We start from the raw sequence: 21732 nt of genomic DNA on the forward strand, positions 1-21732 counted from the left end.
GCAGCAAAGTGGAAAGAATTTTAATGACAGTATTCCCACCACCTAGATTCTACCATTAACATTACTTTACTTGCTTTATAATATATCTGTCCATCCACCCCATCCTACTATCCATACAGCAATACGATGTTTTTGATGCATTTCAAAGTAGACTGCAGACAGCAGATAATATTGTATTTTGAAGTAGACTCAAAGAGTATTCTTAATCCTAGAAAAATACCTAGAAAACATTTATTAGTTTTTTTTAAAAACAAAGAACAAGCTCATCCTGAACTATGCACACACATATTCAACATAGTTCAATCTACAGGCTCTGAAAAAGTATCGTAAGTTAAGTCAAGGTTTTGTCTACCTTTATCAAGGAAGACATTTTCAGTACTCCCCCAAATGTTGGGCTTTGTGAAGACATGGGCTATGGATTATAGACAAATAAGCTCTCTGCTACAGATCATCAGGGAGAATTACCTGGCATGTTAGCTATCAGTATTTTTTTTTCCTCTATACTCTAGTAGTTTCCTAATTATTCCTTGAGTGTAGAAATAGAGATTTCTATGCCTCAATTCCCTCATTTACAAAGTGAGTCTTATAATACTGATTGCACAGGCTTGTCATGAGAATCAAATGTGAAAAATAAGAAAACACTTTGTAAAGAGTAAAGCACTATGCACATCTAAGATAGCATTATCGTTAGTAATCATAATGCATCTGCAATCGAACATAGCTGAGGTAATTTTCCACACTGCTACTTGGTTCTTTCAAATCAGTCAAAAAGATTTCAGAGGTTAAAGGGACAGAGTATTGGCAGTTGTCTTCACTCTGCCCATCTGTACGTCATCTTGTCAAGGATCTAGAAGAACCTTGGTGTATATCATACAGACTTGTTTTCATTAGTGAAGTGTCTGTTTTGGAAATCATCCCAGCCCTAAAACAGTACTTCCATTAGCTGGGCACAGTACCTATAATTATCCATCTCATCTGACCTGTGACAAACTATTCTACTTGCTGCATCCCATTTATATTTACCTTGGTGGTTCCAAAAGAAGAGCAAGGCATTCACTCAACATATGAGAAAGTACAGAGAATGTTTATTCCTTTGAATAAACATCTACAAATAAACTTTGTGTAGAAATTCCTGCAACAAGATATCATCAGGTATCATAAATGACAAATCATTTTTAAGTGATGGAAACCCTCTGTCTCCATATGGGAAAAACTCTGTTACATGAATATCTTAAATTTATAGGGTATAAAGTAATGTAGCTTCCATTTTTGTGTCAGGATGGATACAAATCAAGAAAGTGAAGAGCAAGGTCAAAGCTAGCTAGGGAACCAAGAAAAGATAAAATAATCAGGGAGGTGAGTTCAGTATCAATTACTGTTATTGAGAATTTGCCAGATCTCTGGCACATTTTGCTTAAGGGGAATTAAAAAGAAAGACAGATTTGGAATTACCCTTACCCTCAAAAAGCATCCACTTCATAAGAGTTGGATAGAGCAAATAATCGGAGATGGAAAAATTACACATTGTAAGTAAATGGAATGGAATATGTAAAAAGGGAGAAATAAGCATGGTTTGTGATTTAATTACAAGTTATACTCAACATTGTGTGTGTGTACAATGTGCACAACATCACAGCAATGAGAAGACCTCTAAGAGGACACATACAGTTACCCCCAAATTCAAAATATGATTTTCATGTAGGAAAAGGAGAATCAGAGGCAAAGATTGGTTGTGCCATCTGAAGGGGAGGATTCCCTGGCCCATGAGCTCCAGCTGTCTGGTGCTGGTAACAAGAGCATATATTAAATATACTGAGATGGCGGCATCAAGCTACCATCCTCTGACACCACTACACATTCCAAACATGCAAGTAAACTCCTTAATTTTGTTCCATAATTATGAAGCAAACTTCTAATCACATTTATAATTTTGGCATCCTATACGACACACATACTGGGAAAAAATAAGCAGCCCGAAAGGGTCAGAAACTTGTTTGCCATGCTAGTGAGATTTCTCACTGTAGTTACAACAAATTGGGGTGTGTGTTTGAATATACATACGCACGTATATTATACACAAACATACATACATATTTAACATGTAGTTTTAAGAGAAACACTGGCAAATCAGAATTTATAGCAATGCAGACTTCTAGATATTTTGGTAAAAGTTTGCATTCTAATAAATTCTACCATGCTTTACATTAGAACCATGTAAATATCCTCACTGTGCTGCTTGGTAGTATTGTTTATTTCTTCTGTTTAGTCTACATGTTTTGCTTAACCGCTGATGGCTCCACATTCATCTTACCTGACTGTCCAGGAGGAGGGGCACCTGATGATCCTCGTGGTAGACAAAGGAAAACAGTCAGAACAGCAGCTCTGTTCCCGGCACATGGTTCAATGGCTATGGGTTTGGGTGCTCCCTGAAAAAGAAAACCCAATTTTAAATTTGCATTAATTGACAGGACATTGCTATTTTACTTTTCTCCTACCCATGCTTCAGTCAGCTAAACTGTACACTCCTAGGTGTATGGGGACACACAATGTCTCATTTTTTAATAGTTCAATTTAATATTTTCTCATAGTAATATGGTGTTTTTGTAGTGGTGGTCATTAACATTTAGAAGACTTTTTTTTCGTGGGGAGTTAAAAATTGGTACATATTTTTGAAAAGTACTCTGTTCTATTTTTAGCTTGCTTTATTTCTTTAATAGACTTTATTTTAAAAAAATTTTTAGACTTTATTTTTTAATAATTGTTATAGGATTATTTTTTAAATTCACATATAATGTATTATTGGTTTCAGAGGTACAGGTCTGTGATTCATCCATCTTAAATAAAACCCAGTGCTCATTACATCACATGCATATGATGTAGACTTTATTTTTTAGAGCAGTTCTGGGTTCACAGTAAAAGTGAGAGGGAGGTACAAGATTTCCCCTACACACTTTGCCCTAACATATGCATAGCCTCCCACATCATCAGTTGTCCCCACCTGAGAGGTATATTTGTTACAACTGATGAACCTTCAGTGACACATCATACTCATCAGAGGTCCATAGTTTGCATTAGGGTTCACTCCTTTGTTATAGTCTATGGGTTTGGACAAATGTAAATGACATGTATCCACCATCATAGTATCATACAAAGTATATTCACTGCCTAAAAATCCTCTGTGTTCCACCTATTCATCCCTTCCTCATTACCCCAAACCCTGGCAACCACTGATCTTCTTACTGGCTCTATAGTTTTGCCTTTCCCAGAATGTCATATAGTTGGAATCATAGAGTTTAGCCTTTTCACGTTGACTTCTTTCACTTAGTAATAAATATGCACTTAAGGGTTAGGATTAGGGTTAGATTTAGGCCATGTCTTTTCATTCCTTTTTAGTGCTGAGTAACACTGCATTGTCTGGATGTACCACAGTTTATTTATCCATTCACCTTCTGAAGGACATCCTGGATGCTTCCAAATTTCTACAATTAAAAATAAAGCTACTATATGGAATACCTCAGTGGCTCAGTCAGTGAAGTGTCCAACTCTTGACTTTGGCTCAGGTCATGATCTCCGGGTCATAAGATTGAGCCCCACATCGGGTCTCATGCTGGGCATGGAGCCTGCTTAAGATTCTCTCTCTCCTTCTGCCCCTCCCCACCACTTGCATGTGTTTTCTTTAAAAATATAAATAAATAAAATAAACAAAGCTACTATAAACATACATGTGGAGGCTTTTGTGTGAATACAAGTTTTCAGCTCCACTGGGTAAATATCAAGGAGTGTGACTGCTGGATCATATAGTAGAAGCACATTTAGTTCTTTAAGAAACCATCAACTGTCTTCCAAAGTGGCTGTACCATTTTGCATTACCACCAGCAATGAATAAGAGCTCCTCTTGCTCTGCCTCTTCACCAGCATTTGGTGGTGTCAGTGTTCCAGATTTGGGCCATTCTAATAGGTGTGCAGCGGCATCCTGTTGCTGTTTTAATTTGAACTTCCTCTGATGATATGTGATATGAAGCATCTTTTCATATGCTTATTTGCTATTCTGTATGTCTCCTTTGGTGAGGTATCTGTTAAGGTCTTTGGCCCACTTTTAATTTTCTTGTTTCTTATTGTTGAGATTTAAGAGTTCTTTGTGTATTTTGGAAAGCAGTTTTTTTATCAGATGTCTCTCTTGCAAATATTTTCTCCCACTTTGTGGTTTGTCTTTCCATTCTCTTGATATTGTCTTCTGAAGAGCAGAATTCCAGCTTAGTAATTATTTCTTTCACAGATTGTGCTCTTGGTGTTGCATCCAAAAAGTCATTGCCATATGCCAGGTCATCCAGGTTTTCTTCCAGGTTATCGTCTAGGACTTTTATAGTTTTGCCGTTTATATTTAGGTCTATGATCTGCTTTGAGTTAATTTTTGTGAAGGGTATAAGGTATCTATCTAGATTCATTTTTTTGCATGGATGCCCTGTTGTTCCAGAACTGTTTCTTAAAAGGTCTATCTTCACTTCATTGCATTGCATTTGATTCTTTGACAAGGATCAATTGACTGTATTTATGTGGATCTATTTCTGCACACTCTATTCTGTTCCATTGATCTAATTGTCTATTCTTTCACCAATACTACACTGTCATGATTACCGTAGGTTTATAGTAAGTCTTGAAGTTGGGTAGAGTCAGGCCTCCCGACTTCAATACTCTGTTGGCTATTCTGGGTCTTTTGCCTCTCCATATAAAATTTACAGTCAGTTTGTAGATATTCACAAAATAACCTGCTGGCATTTTGATTGGGACTGCTTTGAATCTATAGATCAGGTTGGGAAGAACTGACATCTTGACAATATTGATTATTCATATTCATGAACACAGAATATCTTTATTTAGTTCTTTTTTATTTTATTCATCAGAGTTTTGTAGTTTTCCTCATGCAGATCTTATACATATTTTGTTAGATTTATACCTAAGTATTTCATTTTGAGGAGTAGTAGTATAAATACTATTGTATCTTTAATTTTAAATTCTACTTGTTCATTGCTGGTATGTAGGAAAGAAACTGACTTGTATTTTAACCTTATATCTTGCAACCTTGCTATAACTGCTTATCATTCCAGGAGTATTTTTGTTGATTCTTTTGGATTTTTCTACATAGAAAATCATGTCATGTGTGAATGAAGATAGTTTCATTTCTTGCATCCCAATCTGTATACCTTTTATTTCTTTTTCTTGTCATAATGCATTAGCTACAACTTCCAGTACAGTGTTGAAAAGGAGTGGTGAGAAGGGGACATCCTTACCTTGTACTTGATTTTAGTGGGAATGCTTCAAGTTTCTCACCATTAAGCATGATGTTAGCTGTAAGATTTTTGCAGATATTCTTCATCATGTTAAGGAGGTTCCCCTCTATTCTTAGTTTACTGAGAGTTTTTATACAGCTTTAATAGGAAAAGTAAGCTAAATACTTGATTATTTCCTTTTATTTATCAATTTTCAAAATAATTATTTGCTAGCATTCTCCAAACATGACAATTTATATTATCATTATAAATTTATAACTTTTAATATTTCTGATGTGTTTCAAATGATAGCTGTTATAATTTTGTTATTAGTTTTATTAATAGTTCAAATTGTACTATCTTTGAACAATGAGAATATCTTCAAATTGGCTCCTGAGTGCTGACATGACCACAAAAGCCTTTGATAGTTTCCTTGTCTTCTGCCTGTCCCAGACCTATAATCAGACATTTCTCTAAGGAAGCTTGCTGGGAAGTGGTATTAATTCCAGACATAAGAGGTATTTATTGCTACTGGACTGGCCATTTTTCTAGGAAGTTTTAGACAACAAAGCTCAGTGTCATAAATTGGATTTCCAAAGAAGCAGACTCCGTGGGAGATAGAGATAGCAAGCAGAGGTTCTTATGGTCGAAAAAAAAAATGTAGAAGGAAAAAGAAGGAAGCCTCATTAGACAGAGGGAAAGGGCTGAACTGAGATGCAGAGCCAAGAGGAGACCTAGAGTCAGAATAATCCTTCAACAATCAAGTTGGGCCAGGAGGGCCTGGCCTTTATACTCCCTCAAAGATCAGTTCTTACATATCATTGCCCTTGGGAAGGGTCATGACCTTGGAAAATGTGGCTGTCTGCTGTTATGGTAATACCTAAAGGGGCTGACAGCTGAAGATAGTGAACAGCATTCCCAGAAGCTGAACATCATGTGTCTTCAATAAAGGTGGATTTGTGTAAAATATCAATGTGCCCTCCATACTCAGAATTTTTTTTAAGAGGAAAAATATGCCATGAATTCATAACAATATTGCCAATTCAAATTTAATTTTTTTATTTAACTTCTTTGAGTTTTTGTATCTCTTTTCTCTTAGATTGAAAATCTTGATACCTAGTAATACTGATAATTACTTTTATTATAGCATAAAATACAATTTAAATATAGTTTTTTATGTTATATGACAGTAGAATTAATTAAAATTGACTTCTTTGTAGTTTTGGGGATTTTTTTGTCTTAAGGATCCTACTAAGAACATATTGCATGTTTAAATACTTCCTGTTTAAAATCACTTGGAAAAAAAATAAAATAAAATCACTTGAAATAGGTCCTCTCTGTGTGGTTTTGCCACTGATTCCATCCCAATTTAGGTAAGTTTGTGAATTCAGAGGTTTATTGTTTTGAGGGATTGTTCCCCTTTCCACTTTTATTTAATATTGCTTTATAATTTTAAGACCTTGATATGGCTCCAGGGTCAGATCTAAAAAATAAAGTACACTTAGAGAGGTTTACCGTCCACCCTCGTTCCCTTCATGCTGTTCCCTTTTTAGGAAGGAAGTTTTTGGGTGGATAGAAGTTCTCAGATCCTTGGAGTAAATATCAAGGAGTATGACTGCTGGATTGTATGGTGCCATGTTTCATTTTAACACCAAATCCTGGCACAAAAGAGATGTGCAGTAGGCCTACATTTGAATAAATGAATACATGTCACTATATTTGATGGGTAGTCTGTGAGCCACAAAGTTATGCAACTTTTGTTGCTTTCTCATAATTGTTTCCTGCCAGCAATGATGTACTGCCCAATACAGTTTATCTAATTAAGTGATCACAACCCCAAATATTTTGTTAGCATATCTTTAATATCACTTCAGTGAAATACATATGTCATAATCACCAATTAAGGCACTTGTATAAACAATATGACCTTAGGAATACAGTAAATGAAAATATGATAATAATTACAGTAGTAATAGCTAGTATTGTATTAAGTACTATACTGTGAATTAGATATTCATAATTCTTCACATATATTAACTCATTTAAATCTTACAGTGAGAACACCAAAGCAAAGTTAAAATTACCTATTTAAATGTATATAACTAGGAAGGAGCAGGGCTGAGATTTATACTCAGGCAGGCTGCCTCCTGAGTCCATCTTCTTAACCACTGTGTAGTGTATCATATGTGTGCATATACAAACAAATATGCACCCACACACGTACATAAGTACATGTGCAAGCACACTGGTGTGCAAACACACACATTCCATGCACACACGTGTGGACACAAACATGCACAAGGAATTTAGGTGTAAATACAATGCCACCTCTGAAACAGTGAGGATATCATTTTAGCATAGGAAAGGTGATTTTGGCTATCTCGCTGAAAAAACTGCAAGTGAGACATGGCTGACATGTCAAAGCAACACCTATGCATGAAGACAAATAGAAGAAAAAAATGCTGGTTTAATTATTAGAACAAATGATTTGTTTGGGTTTTTTTTTTGTTGATCATATTTGAACTTTTCAGAAGAAATACAGACATATGTAGTCATTCACCAAGAATATTTTAGAATACTGCCGTTTCCAGAAAGTTTAACGAGGCATTAAAGATAAAATATGTCCCCTTTCATGTAAAACTTAGACTGAAATTTCTGGTGACAACAGTTTTATGTGTTTATAAAGGATTTCTCCTTTATAGCAACATAAATCTCGTGTTTTAAAATTTTCCTCATACAGATACATTTTGGGAGTTTTCAAAATAAAGGTGAAAGTGGTCATGATGGCAGAAGTAAAGGGCAAAAAAATCTTCTAGGAATATGCTGTAAGCCATGTTGCAATACTTGTATCAAGTTACATGATCTACGGTTTTACACTTTAAAGCTTACATTTAATTTAACAGACTTATTTTTGAAAATGTTAAGTCAAAATCATCATAAGTACATAGATATTCTCCAATGATGTAAATATTTAGAGAATAGGCTTGTCATATTCCAAGGCTAACAGAAAAATACTATGAATGTTTTGAACCATATTTCTAGGCTTCTGAAATTTATTCTAATTTAATAAATGCAAAGTATATGTAAAGGTCAATTGGTTAAAATATACTAAGAGAAAATAAAATGAATTCAGGCTTAAATAATGGTGATATATCAGAATTATTAAAATCCCCTTTATATACTTAAGAAATACTTCTCTCTACCATCAGGCAAGGTTTCCTTTGTTGTTTTGTTTTCAAGCTCTCAATGCAATAATTGGAACTATTCAAAATATCCAAATTTATGTTAAAATATTTTATTACAAAAATGAGAACAAAATAAGTTTATGATTACAACAAAATAAAACAACAACAAAAAACAGTTGAGAAACAGTGATTCTTGGTTTAGGGGATATAGTAAAACAGGAAACAATCTGAGAGTACATCAGTTGACTGTGTTGTCAGGCTACCTTTCTGCTGTTTTTAACACTGGAAGAAAAGGTTTTAAACATCAAATGCTAATGCCAAAAGCACCAACTGAGAGAAAAATTAGTAAAAAAAGAACTGTAAATTTCGGGTGGAAATGACTTAATTATTTAACGTCAGAGAATCAGCAACAGATGAAGAGTGTAGTAAGATATCTTGACCATGGAAAAAGAATTATGCTTGTATAAAAGCCACTTCTGTGCTCAATAATTCATAAATAAAATAAAAGCGTCCTCAATAATTCCTTACTCTTAATTCTGCTGCTATTGTACAGAAAACATTCAGAAATTTCTTTATATTGATAAACTATATGAAAAGAGCTTATAATTCTGTTTTAAAATCAAACTGGCTTACAACTTTTTCTATTTTGGCTATAAAATTTTAATAAAAGGATATTAGCAAAAATACGAATTATTCATTTTGTTAAAAATATTAATGACTAGCACGGCTCTTTGACTTTTCTGGCAAGAATTCACATAATTTAAAAAATTATTTCCAAAGAATTTGTAGGAAATCTCACTTTCAATAAAGAATTTTAAATAAAAAAGGGAAAAAAACCACTTTATAGCACTTGATTTTTGCAGCAGAAAATAGCAAAACCCCATGAATGATATTTCTGATACCTTGAGGTTTGCCAGTTGTTTAGCAATAGATACATAACCATGAATCAAAATCATTTCACAATGACATAACATGTTCACTGAACTGTGCAATTTATCATGCATTTTCCATGGCTGCCTTTGAAAGAGATAAGGCATGGGTTTGTTTGCCCATAGCACTTCGAGACTGTGATTTACTTCCAGGCAGTTTCATATTTGTTGTACTGCAAGAAGCTGGTGTTAGACCGTGCCAGAAAATATCATTGACAGTTATATAATTAGCAGTCCTTGTTTATTAAGCACACAGCACTTTTAGAGTGAAAAAGACTTGTTTTGTTCACTCTAGTGTTTTTGAAACTATTGTACTCAAGTTCTTGTTTTTAGAGGCAAAAATTCTGTGTTATCTCTTTCCATTTATCAGCTATTAAAGACAAGCAAGTTACCAGAGAAGCTTCTGGAATCATAAGGATTTTCAAGATGACAGTTCTTAAAATTTATAATGACTGAAAAAGAAATATTCTGAAAGTGAGGACACCCTTTGACATAGCCTGGGAAACTGCTACTGCAAGAATCACGGGATGCTTGGAAGATACCAGTGGGCAAAGTGGGCTACATACTTGTTCCTTCCTCTACTGGCCTGCTCAAAGAGTAAATGAGTGAGTGATTCACTTCCAGAAATCACACTGAAGCCCCATCACAGAAAACCCTCACCCCAGCAGCTGAGGATTTAACAGAATTATTTGATGTCCTTGGACTAGGCCTCAGAAGATTAAAAAAAAAAAAAAAAGATGTTTCCTTCCTCAAAAACATTCACTATTTTCCAAAGTAAGTTTGCAAACTCAAATTCCTTCAAGGCCCAGGTGGGTAATTTAATAATGGCTAACATTTCTTCAAAGCTCACAATACGCCTTGTGCTGTGCTACATGCTTACACGAGTTTAACCTTACTCCATGAGCTAGGAACTATTCCCATTTTACAGATAATGAAACTGAAGCTCAGAGAGTTTAAGTAACATAATTAGAGTTGTAGACATAATAGGTGACAAAGCCATGATATGGAACAATGTAATCTACCTTCTAAGCTTGTATGCCTAACCATTATGCATAATGCCTATAGTAGGAAAGAAGACTGTCTTAACTTCTAGAATAAGACAACAAAAAGTAGTGGGTACTATAGTGAACTGGAAAGTATAAGATCTCTTTAAAGACATTAAATCTCAAAATTGTTGCTGTCAAAAGAAGACATCTATGGGCCAAAATGGTTTGATGGCTGGCACTTTGTGACCTTTATAATGTGGAGTCCAAAATGGCATTTCAGGATTGCCATGCTCTTGTCAAATGTCATCTTTTATTCTGCACAAGCCTGTGTTTTAGTCAGTGTAAGTGTTCACTATTCAACAACTGTGCCCAGGGTTTCCGGAATCTGTGCTGTCTTCACTCATAATATCCCTACTGTCTAGGAGATCTTTCCTATAGGCCTCTAATTTTTCTAAAATCATTCACCCCCCAAAGCCAACCCATCCATGAATCCTTCCTTCGTCTGAGGTATTGAGTCTCTCTCCCTTTAGTTCTTTAATCGTACCTTTTATGCTCCTCCTCATTTTTCACCTTGAATGACACTCACAGATACCCTATCATCCACTGAACAGTCCCTTTGAGGATAGGCCCAGTTTCTTGTTCATCCCTCTTGTCCCTGCACTCATTTCTCTCTTTGAAATGCCTAAGCATGGTGCCTATGCCACCTTTGGGGACTTATGTCTCCCCGTCTTTTACTCTAGCTATTGATGTATATGTCATATGTCTCTGTTAGATTTCTGCTCCGCCAAGCCAGACGCCAAGCCAGACGCCATGTTGGATTCCTCTTTACTTTACCTATACCATCAAATAGAGTATATTTTTCACATGATAAGTGAGTGAATTAAAGAATAAATGAAATTGTCACATGGTAGGCATGACTCAGTTCCTCCAAATTATGGATACTAAGGGGATAATAAAACATTGAAAAATAATATTAACTAACATTTGTTGTGTACTTACTAGGTTTCAAGTGCTATGCTAAGCATTTTACATGCATTATTATATTATTTTCTATAAGATGGAGAAATTAAAATTCAGAAAGGTCAGATAATATTCTCAGGGTGACACAGTGAGGGAGGGGCAGATCCAGGGACAGACTGAAACTCAGATCTGTCTGATTCTAGTATCTTGGTTTTTAAACACCTTAGGATACTGCTAAAAATACAGCTTAAGGAGACAAAGAAGATCTCATTCTTTCAGCTTTGCTATTAATGTAGGAATGAACTTAAGATATCACTTTAAAAGTCAAATGCATGCACCTGCCTCGTTCCTAACCAGGGTTCAGAACATTTGAGTTCTTGGACCAGCTCTGCTACCATGTATTTGTGTGATACTGGGCATGTTGCTAAGTCAATTTCCCCAAATGAAAAATGAACAAGTAGGTTGTATGATTTTTAGGGTCCCTTTAACATTCTGTGACTATGATTTATGGACAAGCTCCAGAATGTGTAACATACCAATATCTAAGTACAGTGAAATTTGAAATTTCCAATCTTTAGTCATTTTTTCTTGTTCAGTTACTTTAAATGACGCGTCTAATTTTTAAAGCACATTATTATACCATATGATGAATACATCACATAAGACTAAATGGCCACCATCGCATGCCAAAAAAGCAATTAGAAAATTGAATCAAGGAGTTAAGGATTGATGTGGATATGTTATACCTGTCAGCAGTAATAAGTGTTTTGACAAGGACAGAATAAAGTCTGACAGTATGCACAAATACTAATCTGATATATGAGTGAAATATTAAAAATGCAAACAACTGCACATTAATCACTCTAACATTTCCCTACTAAACTACTTTTAATGCTATTCTTATCAGAATCCAACTATAAATAAAAATGAGTCTTTTGAACAGCTTGCACAACTGGGTATTTGCAGTTTAATGAGTGTTTATATTGATATGAAATTTAGTTTTTAGTCACATTAGGAAAATAGAATTAATTTACTGAGCATAGAATTAAGTCAGCCTGATGGCTTGGCTTACAGCTAATCAAGGGCGTTGATTCCATAGGATCAACAAATACCAAGACTCCAGATCTCCAGCACAGATTCTCTGATTTCATTGTTTACACTTGGGAAAAACGAAAGTGAAAATCGTATTCCTTCCTAATTTACTATTTGCTCTGCATGAAATGATAAAGGAAAAAAACACATTAGCTAGCTTTACTCACTAAGAGAAGAATTCATATTAATAAAAGAAATTAAGTTGATGGACACTGTCAAAACCAGGATTAAACTGCATTAGAAGCAAACTCAAAGAGAATAAAGTATTGCATGTGGGAATAGGTAAAGGAATAAAACATACTATTCACAGAATCAGTATGCTGCTCTCGAGATTCCAAAGGTATTCCAATTGTAAGCTTAATTTTCATATTGTACCAAATATTTTTTCCTTTGTTGAAATGCCTCCATGTTTGATCTCTGTTCAAAATTTCTCACTACACACACACACACACACACACACACACACACACACACACACACACAGAGGTTTATATCTATAGTATAATATCTGGCTTAACTGAGCTTTTCAGTTATTTTAATTGTGTGGGACTGACTTGGGGAGTGAAGAGGCTGCTTGTGATCGCAGCAGTTTTACTACTGATTTTTAAACATGTAGTTAGATCCCAGAAAATGAGGATATTATCTCCTTTGGAAATATTAGATAATCACGCTTTGCTCTGAGTTGGTCAATAAATATGAATGCTAATAGGAACTGACTTTGAACATATTATCTTTAAAAGTTGATTCCTGACAGTATTTTTAAAAATTCGAAATAGATTATTTATTAAACAGTTGCCAAACTGCACTTTTCTCTAGTGCAAAAAGCAACCTATCCACTGCACTTCATATATTTATTTCAAAATTGGGACCATCATTTTGACCTCAAAAAGTATTAAGCATTAAGAGACAGATGTGCCTGCTGAATCACCTGACTTCCTGTCTTGCTTAAGCCCGGCCCTGTGCTTTTGTTCAGGCTATTCTAACCCCCCGCGCTACCGGCCAACAGCCACATTTTGGCAAGATCTGGTGCAAAACTCATCTGCAAGAACCCATCCCAGGTCATCCTAGGCCACTCCAAAACCTCCTCACTCTACTTTCTCTCAATAAGTAGGAGTTGGGGCACCTGAGGGGCTCAGTCATTTAAGCATCCGGCTCTTGATTTCTTTTTCTTTTTTTTTAATTATGTTATGTTCATCACCATACATCACATCATTAGTTTTTGATGTAGTGTTCCATGATTCATTGTTTGTGCATAACACCCAGTGCTCCACGCAGAATGTGCCCTCTTTAATACCCATCCCCAGGCTAACCCATCCCCCCCACCCCCTCCCCTCTAGAACCCTCAGTTTGTTTCTCAGAATCCACAGTCTCTCATGGTTCGTCTCCCCCTCCGATTTCTCCCCCTTCATTCCACCCCTCCTGACAACTCTTGATTTCTACTTAGGCCATGGTCTCAGGGTCATGGGATCGAGCCCCTCACCGGGCTCCATGCTAGGGGCAAAGTCTGCTTGAGATTCTCTCCCTCTGCCCCTCCCCCCATGCGCTCCTGTTCTCTCTCTCTCTCAAATAAATAAATAAAATCTTCAAAAAATAATAACTAGGAGTAAATCATTTTTCCTATCATAACCACTGAAGGGAAGTGTAATGTGGTTAAGAGAACAACCTTTAGCAACCCCTGCCTAGTTCAAGGTCCTACTCTCTCATCCATCTAAATGTGACATTGGTCCAATCACAACCTCTCTGTGCCTCAAGTTTCTCATCTAGAAAATGGAAATAACTATACCTTCCTCATAGTGTTGTTATGAGGATTAAAACTCTCTCTCTCTCTCTCTCTTTCTCTCTCTCTCTGTATCCATATCTTATATCTTAGGGCAGAGACAATACTTTTTTAAATCTCTGTTGATAGTTTGGAACAGATTTATTAAGAAATTCGATCTCCAGGAGAGAATTTTATTGACGGCTTATAGAGTGGGGAAAATCTGATTTCAATGCCAAATTTCCTATCGTGGCACATCAACACTGCCACCGAAAATCTGCCTATTTTCCCCTGCTTTGATCAAGGTGTCGAACCTGACCGAGAGCATTATGTGTTGCACAGAGTAGGCTTTCCCTGGCACCTAGGAGGGATGACCAGGCGTTCATTAGGAGAATGAGGAAGGAGGGAGATTTCTAGCAGAAGGAAAAGCGTGAACACAGAAGTAAAAGGCACAAAGCTTGTTTGAGAAATTGCTAGAAGTTCATTGAGGATAGAGCCTAGGAAATGTTCAGGAGGCAGGGATGAGAAGAGACCAGACAGAAACACTGGGACCCTCTGCGAAACTGGTCCCCCATCAGTCCCTCAGCACCCTTCCTGGCTGGGATGGCTGAGACCGTCCCTACTTGCCTAGAAAGTCGTGCCTGGATGCTCAGAGGGGGCCTGACAAGGGCAGCACACAGTGGGCCTGTGTGACCTTCATTAAGACATGGTGCAAATCATCCCAAATGGATACCAGCAAACCTTTCCCTATCAAGAACTCGCAGTGCGCTTTTATTAAACTATTGGTCAAATCTGTTATACCAAGTGAACATTAAATTAAAACATTTATTCCTGAAACTTCAATCATAAAACTAAATCAAGAAGCACTGAAAACTGTCAGCAGAAAGAATAAAAGTGCAGACAAGGCAATATTCTTAACGAAGAATCAAATGTTAATAGATCCAGCATAATAAATGACTTTCTACTATGATTATTAAACCAATCACAGCCTATTATAAGTAACAAAAGCATGGACAAAATTCTGAATGGGAGAGCTTATTTGACTTGTTACAAAAACATGTATGCAATTACGATACAGTAAAACCTACCTGGATTTCTTAGACAAAGAGCCATTATGGCTGACAGAGTTTTCCCAGAAAGCTGAACATTAACTCTATAAGGACCAAGACTTTGTTATTTTAGGGTATTTTTCTTTTAGTAAGTATGAAATCTCAAAATAAATATCCATTTCCCTTCTTTTCAACCGGACTAGAATAGACTAAACATAATTTAACATTGTCTTGCTGTCCCATTATCACCATTTTGAATATCAGTTTTCACAATATGCTGGAGATACATGGAGTTGCAGACATATGCGTGAATATATACATTATAGCTACAGCTCCAGGGGTTTCTTTTCTTCTTTTTTTCCTAAAAAGCCACCCATGCCAACTTCCTTTTTGCTTATATGTCTCTATATAAGGCAACCTGAAGACTTCATGGCTGCCAGTGGCTACCACACCCCCTTTTCTGTAAAGCTCATCAAGGACGGAAACACCGAAGGGACCTTCTTCTCAAGTTTTCTCATCCTCCCCAATATCTATACCCCATTGCCATCTGTGTGTCATGACCTGTCACCATTATTCAAAGCCTTGATGCATTTCTATACCACCAGACCCATGGACATCTTCTTGACAGTCTATAACAATCTTCTTAGGTCCCTTGAAGTTTGTGGGCAGGGTAGCTCAATAATTTTGGCATAAGGTTTGGGAGAAAGCTTATTATAAAGTCTAGGTATATTCCTCAGGCCCAAGTGCCTTTACTGCACGTAAAGCAGACTTGGATTCAAATCTTATGGGATATGAGGCAAATCACTTAACTTTACTACGCCTCATGCTCTTTATATGGAGATAGAATTTATAACACTAATCCTGCAAAGTCACTCTGAGGATGATAAAGGACAACATATGAGTAAGGTATTCAGCATAGTGTCTGGCAATAAAAACAGGTGTTTACATTTTTATATTAGGTCAAATCATTTGCAAACACAATTTTTTAAGTCAAATCCACCTGAATACCAGCTATGTTATCTGTTCCACATTAATACCCCCCTATACCTTTTTTCTGGTGATTCATGGCAGAAAGGGAGGTTAATGTGTCCAGATCTTTTCTCATCTTTCCCTCCTGGGCACTTTCATTCACTCAGACTTGGTTCCAAAGTGTGGAACTGTTACTGCAGTGTCTGTACATTAAAGTTGGAATGAAGCTCCAAGTTTGCAGGGAAGATGATAATTGATCAGTGCAAGTGGTAGAAGGTTCGGGGGGTGGGGGGAGCTATTAAAAAGATAAATATTCCACTGAAACCTTTTGGCTTATACAGCAAAAAGAAAACTCTTATGGACGGATAGGTTCCTAAGTGTGCTTTTATGTGTCTCTGTGTGGCTTGGGAAGCCTCTTTGCCCATCAGCTCTCTCATCATTATTTGCTAGATTAAATATCCTTAATTTTATAATCAAAAGGGCTGAGAGGGGAAAAATGAAAGTGAACAGTAGGCAGAGGATGCTTTTAGTCACTCAGTCACCCTGGTCATTCTCAGGGTCTCTGGAACCCATGGGGCAGGCTTGCTGCCCTGCCTAGGACCTGAGACATGTAGACTCCTTACATGACCGAACTAAATATATTTGTATAGCATTCCTCTTGGCCTTTCCTGTAAATGATTTGATTGTGTGAACTAAAATACCTCATCAGAGCTTGCTTTAAAAAAATGAAGTATGCAGCAGTGAATAAAATATCTCTCCAAATCTTTTTTTTTTTTTTCCCCAAAGCTCCTTTTTCAGTATGACTAAAAATTAACGGTCAGAGTCTGTGTAATGATCCTTCCTCTGGTTTCATTCATGCTGCTCCCTCTTGGTCCTACTAATTATCTGATTGATTAAACTTTTGAGGAGCCTTCTGTCATTGGGCGTGGCCCACTGCACACATCTGGCTCACTGTGTTTTCTTTAAAAAGGACAGCAGGTTAATTAAAAGATTCATAGCACAAATAAAAGTGCCCACAGGGAAGGAAGTCTGGTTTGTTTCCTCACATGGTCTCTGTAGCAGGTTGAACAGTATCCCCCCAAAAGGTCATGCCCACCCAGAACTTCAAAATATGACCATATCTGAAAATAGGGCTTTTGCAGATGTAATTAGTTAAGGAGAGGTCATGCTGGATTAAGGTGAGCCTCATGGTCTTTTAGAAGAAGAGACCATACAGAGGTAAAAACTCCATGTGGAGACCAGAGACGGTGGCGTGATGCAGCCGCACACCAGGAGATGCCCGGGTTTGCCGGAAGCCACTAGAAGCAGGAGAGCATCTTGGAACAGGTTCTCCCTCAGGGCGTCCTGAAGGAGCCAAACCCACCAAAACCTTCATTTCAGACTTCTGGCCTCCAGAACTGTGAGAGGATAAATTTCTGTTGTTTTAAGCCACCACTTTTGTGGTAATTTGTTATGGCAGCCGTGGGAAACACACAGTCTCCCTGGTCACAGTCTGACCTCTAACAGAGAGTATTGATTGGTTGCCATCTTTTTCTGCTGTTTTGGAAATGATCATGAAGTATAATACTGAAACTATGACTAATACCAATCCCTCAGGGCATTTCCCCTATTTTCGGGTCATTCAAGCTACTTTCATTTGAGAAATAAGCCCCATATCACATAGCATGGCAAATGTCAATGGGAAAATTCACTTAGTTACGGGAGTTTTGTGATCGTCATAAAATTGATGACATTCATAAAATTGGAAATGCTCATAATAACTATTCCTTAGACTGTAGACATAGTATATGTTGTATGTCAGGTTTCCTAGGAAACAGATTTTGAGACTCCGAGATTTGTGTGTAGGAAGTTTTTTGGGAAGTACACTCAGGAACATCTGTGTGGGGTGTTGGAAGTGGAGATGTGCAGAGGGAGAAGTTAATTTGTGAGGTGTGGGGGTGGTCCTTCAGAGTTGTATCCAATGGAGGCAAGAGACCAAGACCTCAAACACCCCCATGGATACAGGGAGGTGGCATAGTGTTGGTGAGGCAGCTTCTTTCGGCAGAGGGCAATTCCTGGAGAGAGACCCATAGCTGTGAGCTGTGAGCATAACAAGCTCTATCCTGAAGGGGGCCCTGGGCAGTACTCCCAGCCCCACCACAGTCTTCATGGTTCTAATAAAAAATGTCCTTGTTAGCTGAGAAAGTGACTTTGGCCAGATCCATATACAATATGTTATGATATAGATAAGGTTATTAGACATGTACACTTTTGTTTTTCATGGGGTTTGGTCAAGCTGCTTTTATTGCTGTCACTAATCTTTCCATAAGAATGCTTGCTCTTCAGGACCATGGCTTTCCTCTTTAATTTTTCCTATCTTGCCTAGCAAACTCTGATGGTTATTTTTCCCCTCAGAAAAGGGCAAAAATTATTATCTCAGTACTAACTCCACGGCTAGGTCAATAGTCTAAAGAACTGAGCAAGCTTACCCTTCACTATTCGTTTTCAAGTGACTCAATGTATCTTATTTTTTGTTAAGTCATGAAGCTTCCAGAGAAAGAGGTCATCCTTATTTTGCATGCAGGTACAGTAGAAGATGGGAAATTAATTAATATCACTGAGGTTTTATAAGGTGTCAAAAGGAATGGTTGAGAAAAATACCAATTTCTTCTTCTTTTTTTTTTTTTTGCCTGCTAAGTCATATGCTTTCAGTAAGCTACAAATTTATATGACTTTTCTCTAACAATAATACTAGTAAGAAGAAGAATAGCAACTCTTATTCCTTGAGCACTAATTATGTATTGAGACTCTCTTGGGCAGAAGGAGTGGGTGAACTAAAGAGCAGTTACTGAACACTGTGCTAAATACTAATATATGCTCTAAGTATTAGCAAGATTACAGATTTTTTGAACCCAGAACATTATTAAGTCTTCTGTGGTCGTGAAATCTACTGCTACAAATAAACTAAACCCTTTGGGGGGAACATTTCTATCAATACTTTTCTATAAAGATTGTGTCCTCTCACAGCAGGGCAAGAAGATACATACCAGGGTAGAATGCCTCACCTTGAGGATGGATGCCTGATAGAAGGAACTAGGGTGGGGTACAAGGTAACGTAACTGTAGTACCACAATGCAGACATCCAATTAGGGAAAAAACTAGGATGATGCTTCCTCATACGGATTCCAAACCTAACACTAGATATATGGCTGCTGGCAGTCTCATTCTGTTCAAAGCAAGTAGAAATTAATGATATTATATAACTTAAGCAATTGACAGTTTCATTTCTTAGGCTAAAAGAATAAAGAAGTGGATATTCTGGTCTGGTCCTGATTAGCAGAGAACTAAGCAGGAATGCAACAAGAACTTTCAAGAGCATGACCATGTTCTTTTAGAATTTAAAATACTGGGCAAAAATAATTCATTCATCCTACAGATACTTTTTAAGCACATACTTTGAATAGGACTGTTGGCAGATACTAAGCAAAGAACAGTGAACAAGACAGATAGGATCTTTCCCTTTACAGAAGGGAAGGGGATGATTAAAAAACAAATAAATATTTAACATAACATCATAGAAAAATAAGTGACTAGAGCAGGTTAAGGGAGACCAAGAGTGATGAGGAGTACATTAAAGAGGGTGATCGGGGAAGGCGTCTCAGAGGAACTGAAATGTAAGCATGATTTGAATGAAGTGAGGGCAATGGGGGTGAAGCCATGTGAAGAGCTAGAAGACAAGGAGAAGTAGCATTAAAGGAAAAGGTCCCCAGGGAGGAGTGGAAATGGTACATTCGAGCACCAGCGAAAAGACCAAGAAATGGACCCAGGCAATGTAGGATTTGTCAAAGTTGTGGTCATAAGGTTAAAATACAAAAAGTTTTGTTTTGGGTTTCTTCCAGCCTCTTTTTGCTGCTTGGGGGCAGGACTGGAGTAGACAGAGAACTGGGCAAATTAGGTTTGGCCAAGGCTAGAGGAAGTCTGAGAGGAGATAGGAGCAAGGAAGAGAGGCCGGGTTGTTCAGTGTATAGAGGGAAATGCAAAGTAGGGTGAGGAGAAGAGTACAACGATGAGGGAAAGAGTGTTCACAACTAAGAAAGTGCTCAGCTTTATGGACTGGAGGTCCCAGTGGAGTTCAAAGACTCTTGAAAGTAGAGGTTAATAGAGTAAGTGAGCTGGAACTACAGAGGACAGGGGTCAGAGACCAGGATGTATGAAACCCAGTATTTGGAGGTGGTGATGGCATAACTTCCAAAAAGGTAGAGAAGCATGTGCCCTGCTTTCAGGTGTGGTGGGGGAAGGGCCACGGGAACCCCCCCGAGAGATCTGCAGGGGAAGTCTTTTCCTCAGGGGACTGCCAGGCTTGAATTCGAGCAACAAGGTAAAGCAAACATTCTAATTGGCTGAAGAGGCTGAAACTATAGGGCTTTGCCTAATGACACTGTGAGTTCCTGAAGGCAAAGTGGAAGACTGTGAGGGGCAAGGGAGAAGTGAGCAATTAGGTCATAAAACAAGCGGTACTGAGTGTTCTGAAGGATGCGATAGACAGCTGACCCCTGAGAACCACTGATTTTACTCTAGAGAGAAAAGAGGTCAGTTACAGGTACGTCCATTATGGCGGACAAGTGACGTGCTCCAGCAGTTGCCCAGGGCACAGACATGAAGAATCATTTTCTAAGAAATATTTGCTTCCTTGCATTTCTTCACCAAGAATCAGCCAGGTATTAAACCCAAGTGGTGAAGGGTAGGTCACTGCTGCCAATGAGGCAGAGCTTCCCACTACAGCTTTAAAAGACAATACACTGTATGTTAGACTTCAGAGCAATTAGAACACGGGAGTAAACTTCAGTAGGCGGTTGGTATAGGACAGAGGTTACAAGGGTAGCCTCTGATTCAATGCTACCTAGATGCAATTCTTAATCCTACCCCATACTGTGTAAAATGGGTGCATTTCTTAACTCTGTGCCCGGTCCTCTCATCTGTAAAATGACAATAGTTATACTGTCTACTTCATCAGGTTGTTGTGAGGATAAAATAAGCTGATACTTTTAAAGCATTTAGGACACTGCCTGACATAGGGCAAGTGTTCAGTAAATGCTAGTATTGTTATTTTGTTTTGTTATTCTTTAATGAACTGTTTAACTTATACATTTTATTAAAATATTTATTTGTTTATTTTAGAGAGTGGCGGGGGGGAGGCAGAGGGAGAGAGAGAATCTTGAGCAGACTCCCCACTAAGCCCGGAACCCAACGCGGGGCTCAGTCTCATCGCCCTGAGATCGTGACCTGAGCCAAAATCAAGAGTTGGACGCTTAACTGACTGAGCCGCCCAGGTGCCCCAAACTTACCGTACATTTTTACTATAAAAATAACTTATTCTTATAACTCAGTTTAAAGATTCTAATTTATGATAGAACAGTCAGTGTTATATGTAGTTCTGATGTGACACAGACCTTGAGGACCTTCTTGCAGGCAGGTATATTGTACTATGAAAAGCAAAACTGAGTATGAATCCTTGCTCTACCACTTACAGACCATGTGACGTTAGACCCAAGTGTCTTCA

At 37.5% G+C, this 21732-nt stretch overlaps 1 protein-coding gene across 3 annotated transcripts in view; it reads right to left on the minus strand.

Annotated features, from left to right (window-relative positions):
- The window catches only part of ATRNL1 (attractin like 1), a 919082-nt gene that overhangs the window by 112873 nt on the left and 784477 nt on the right, over nucleotides 1–21732 (minus strand). For all 3 annotated transcript variants that reach the window (XR_012381651.1, XM_025881114.2, XM_073904148.1), the window contains one exon: nucleotides 2312–2426. Coding sequence is in view for 2 of the 3 variants with exons in the window: in XM_025881114.2 (XP_025736899.1) it covers nucleotides 2312–2426 (115 nt within the window). In the remaining variant the exon portion in view is untranslated. The remainder of the gene's footprint in view (nucleotides 1–2311; nucleotides 2427–21732) is intronic.

The sequence above is a fragment of the Callorhinus ursinus genome, unplaced genomic scaffold (assembly GCF_003265705.2).
Source record: "Callorhinus ursinus isolate GAN/ISIS: 27379988/994484 unplaced genomic scaffold, GSC_fseal_2.0 scaffold20, whole genome shotgun sequence".
Lineage (NCBI taxonomy): Eukaryota > Metazoa > Chordata > Mammalia > Carnivora > Otariidae > Callorhinus > Callorhinus ursinus.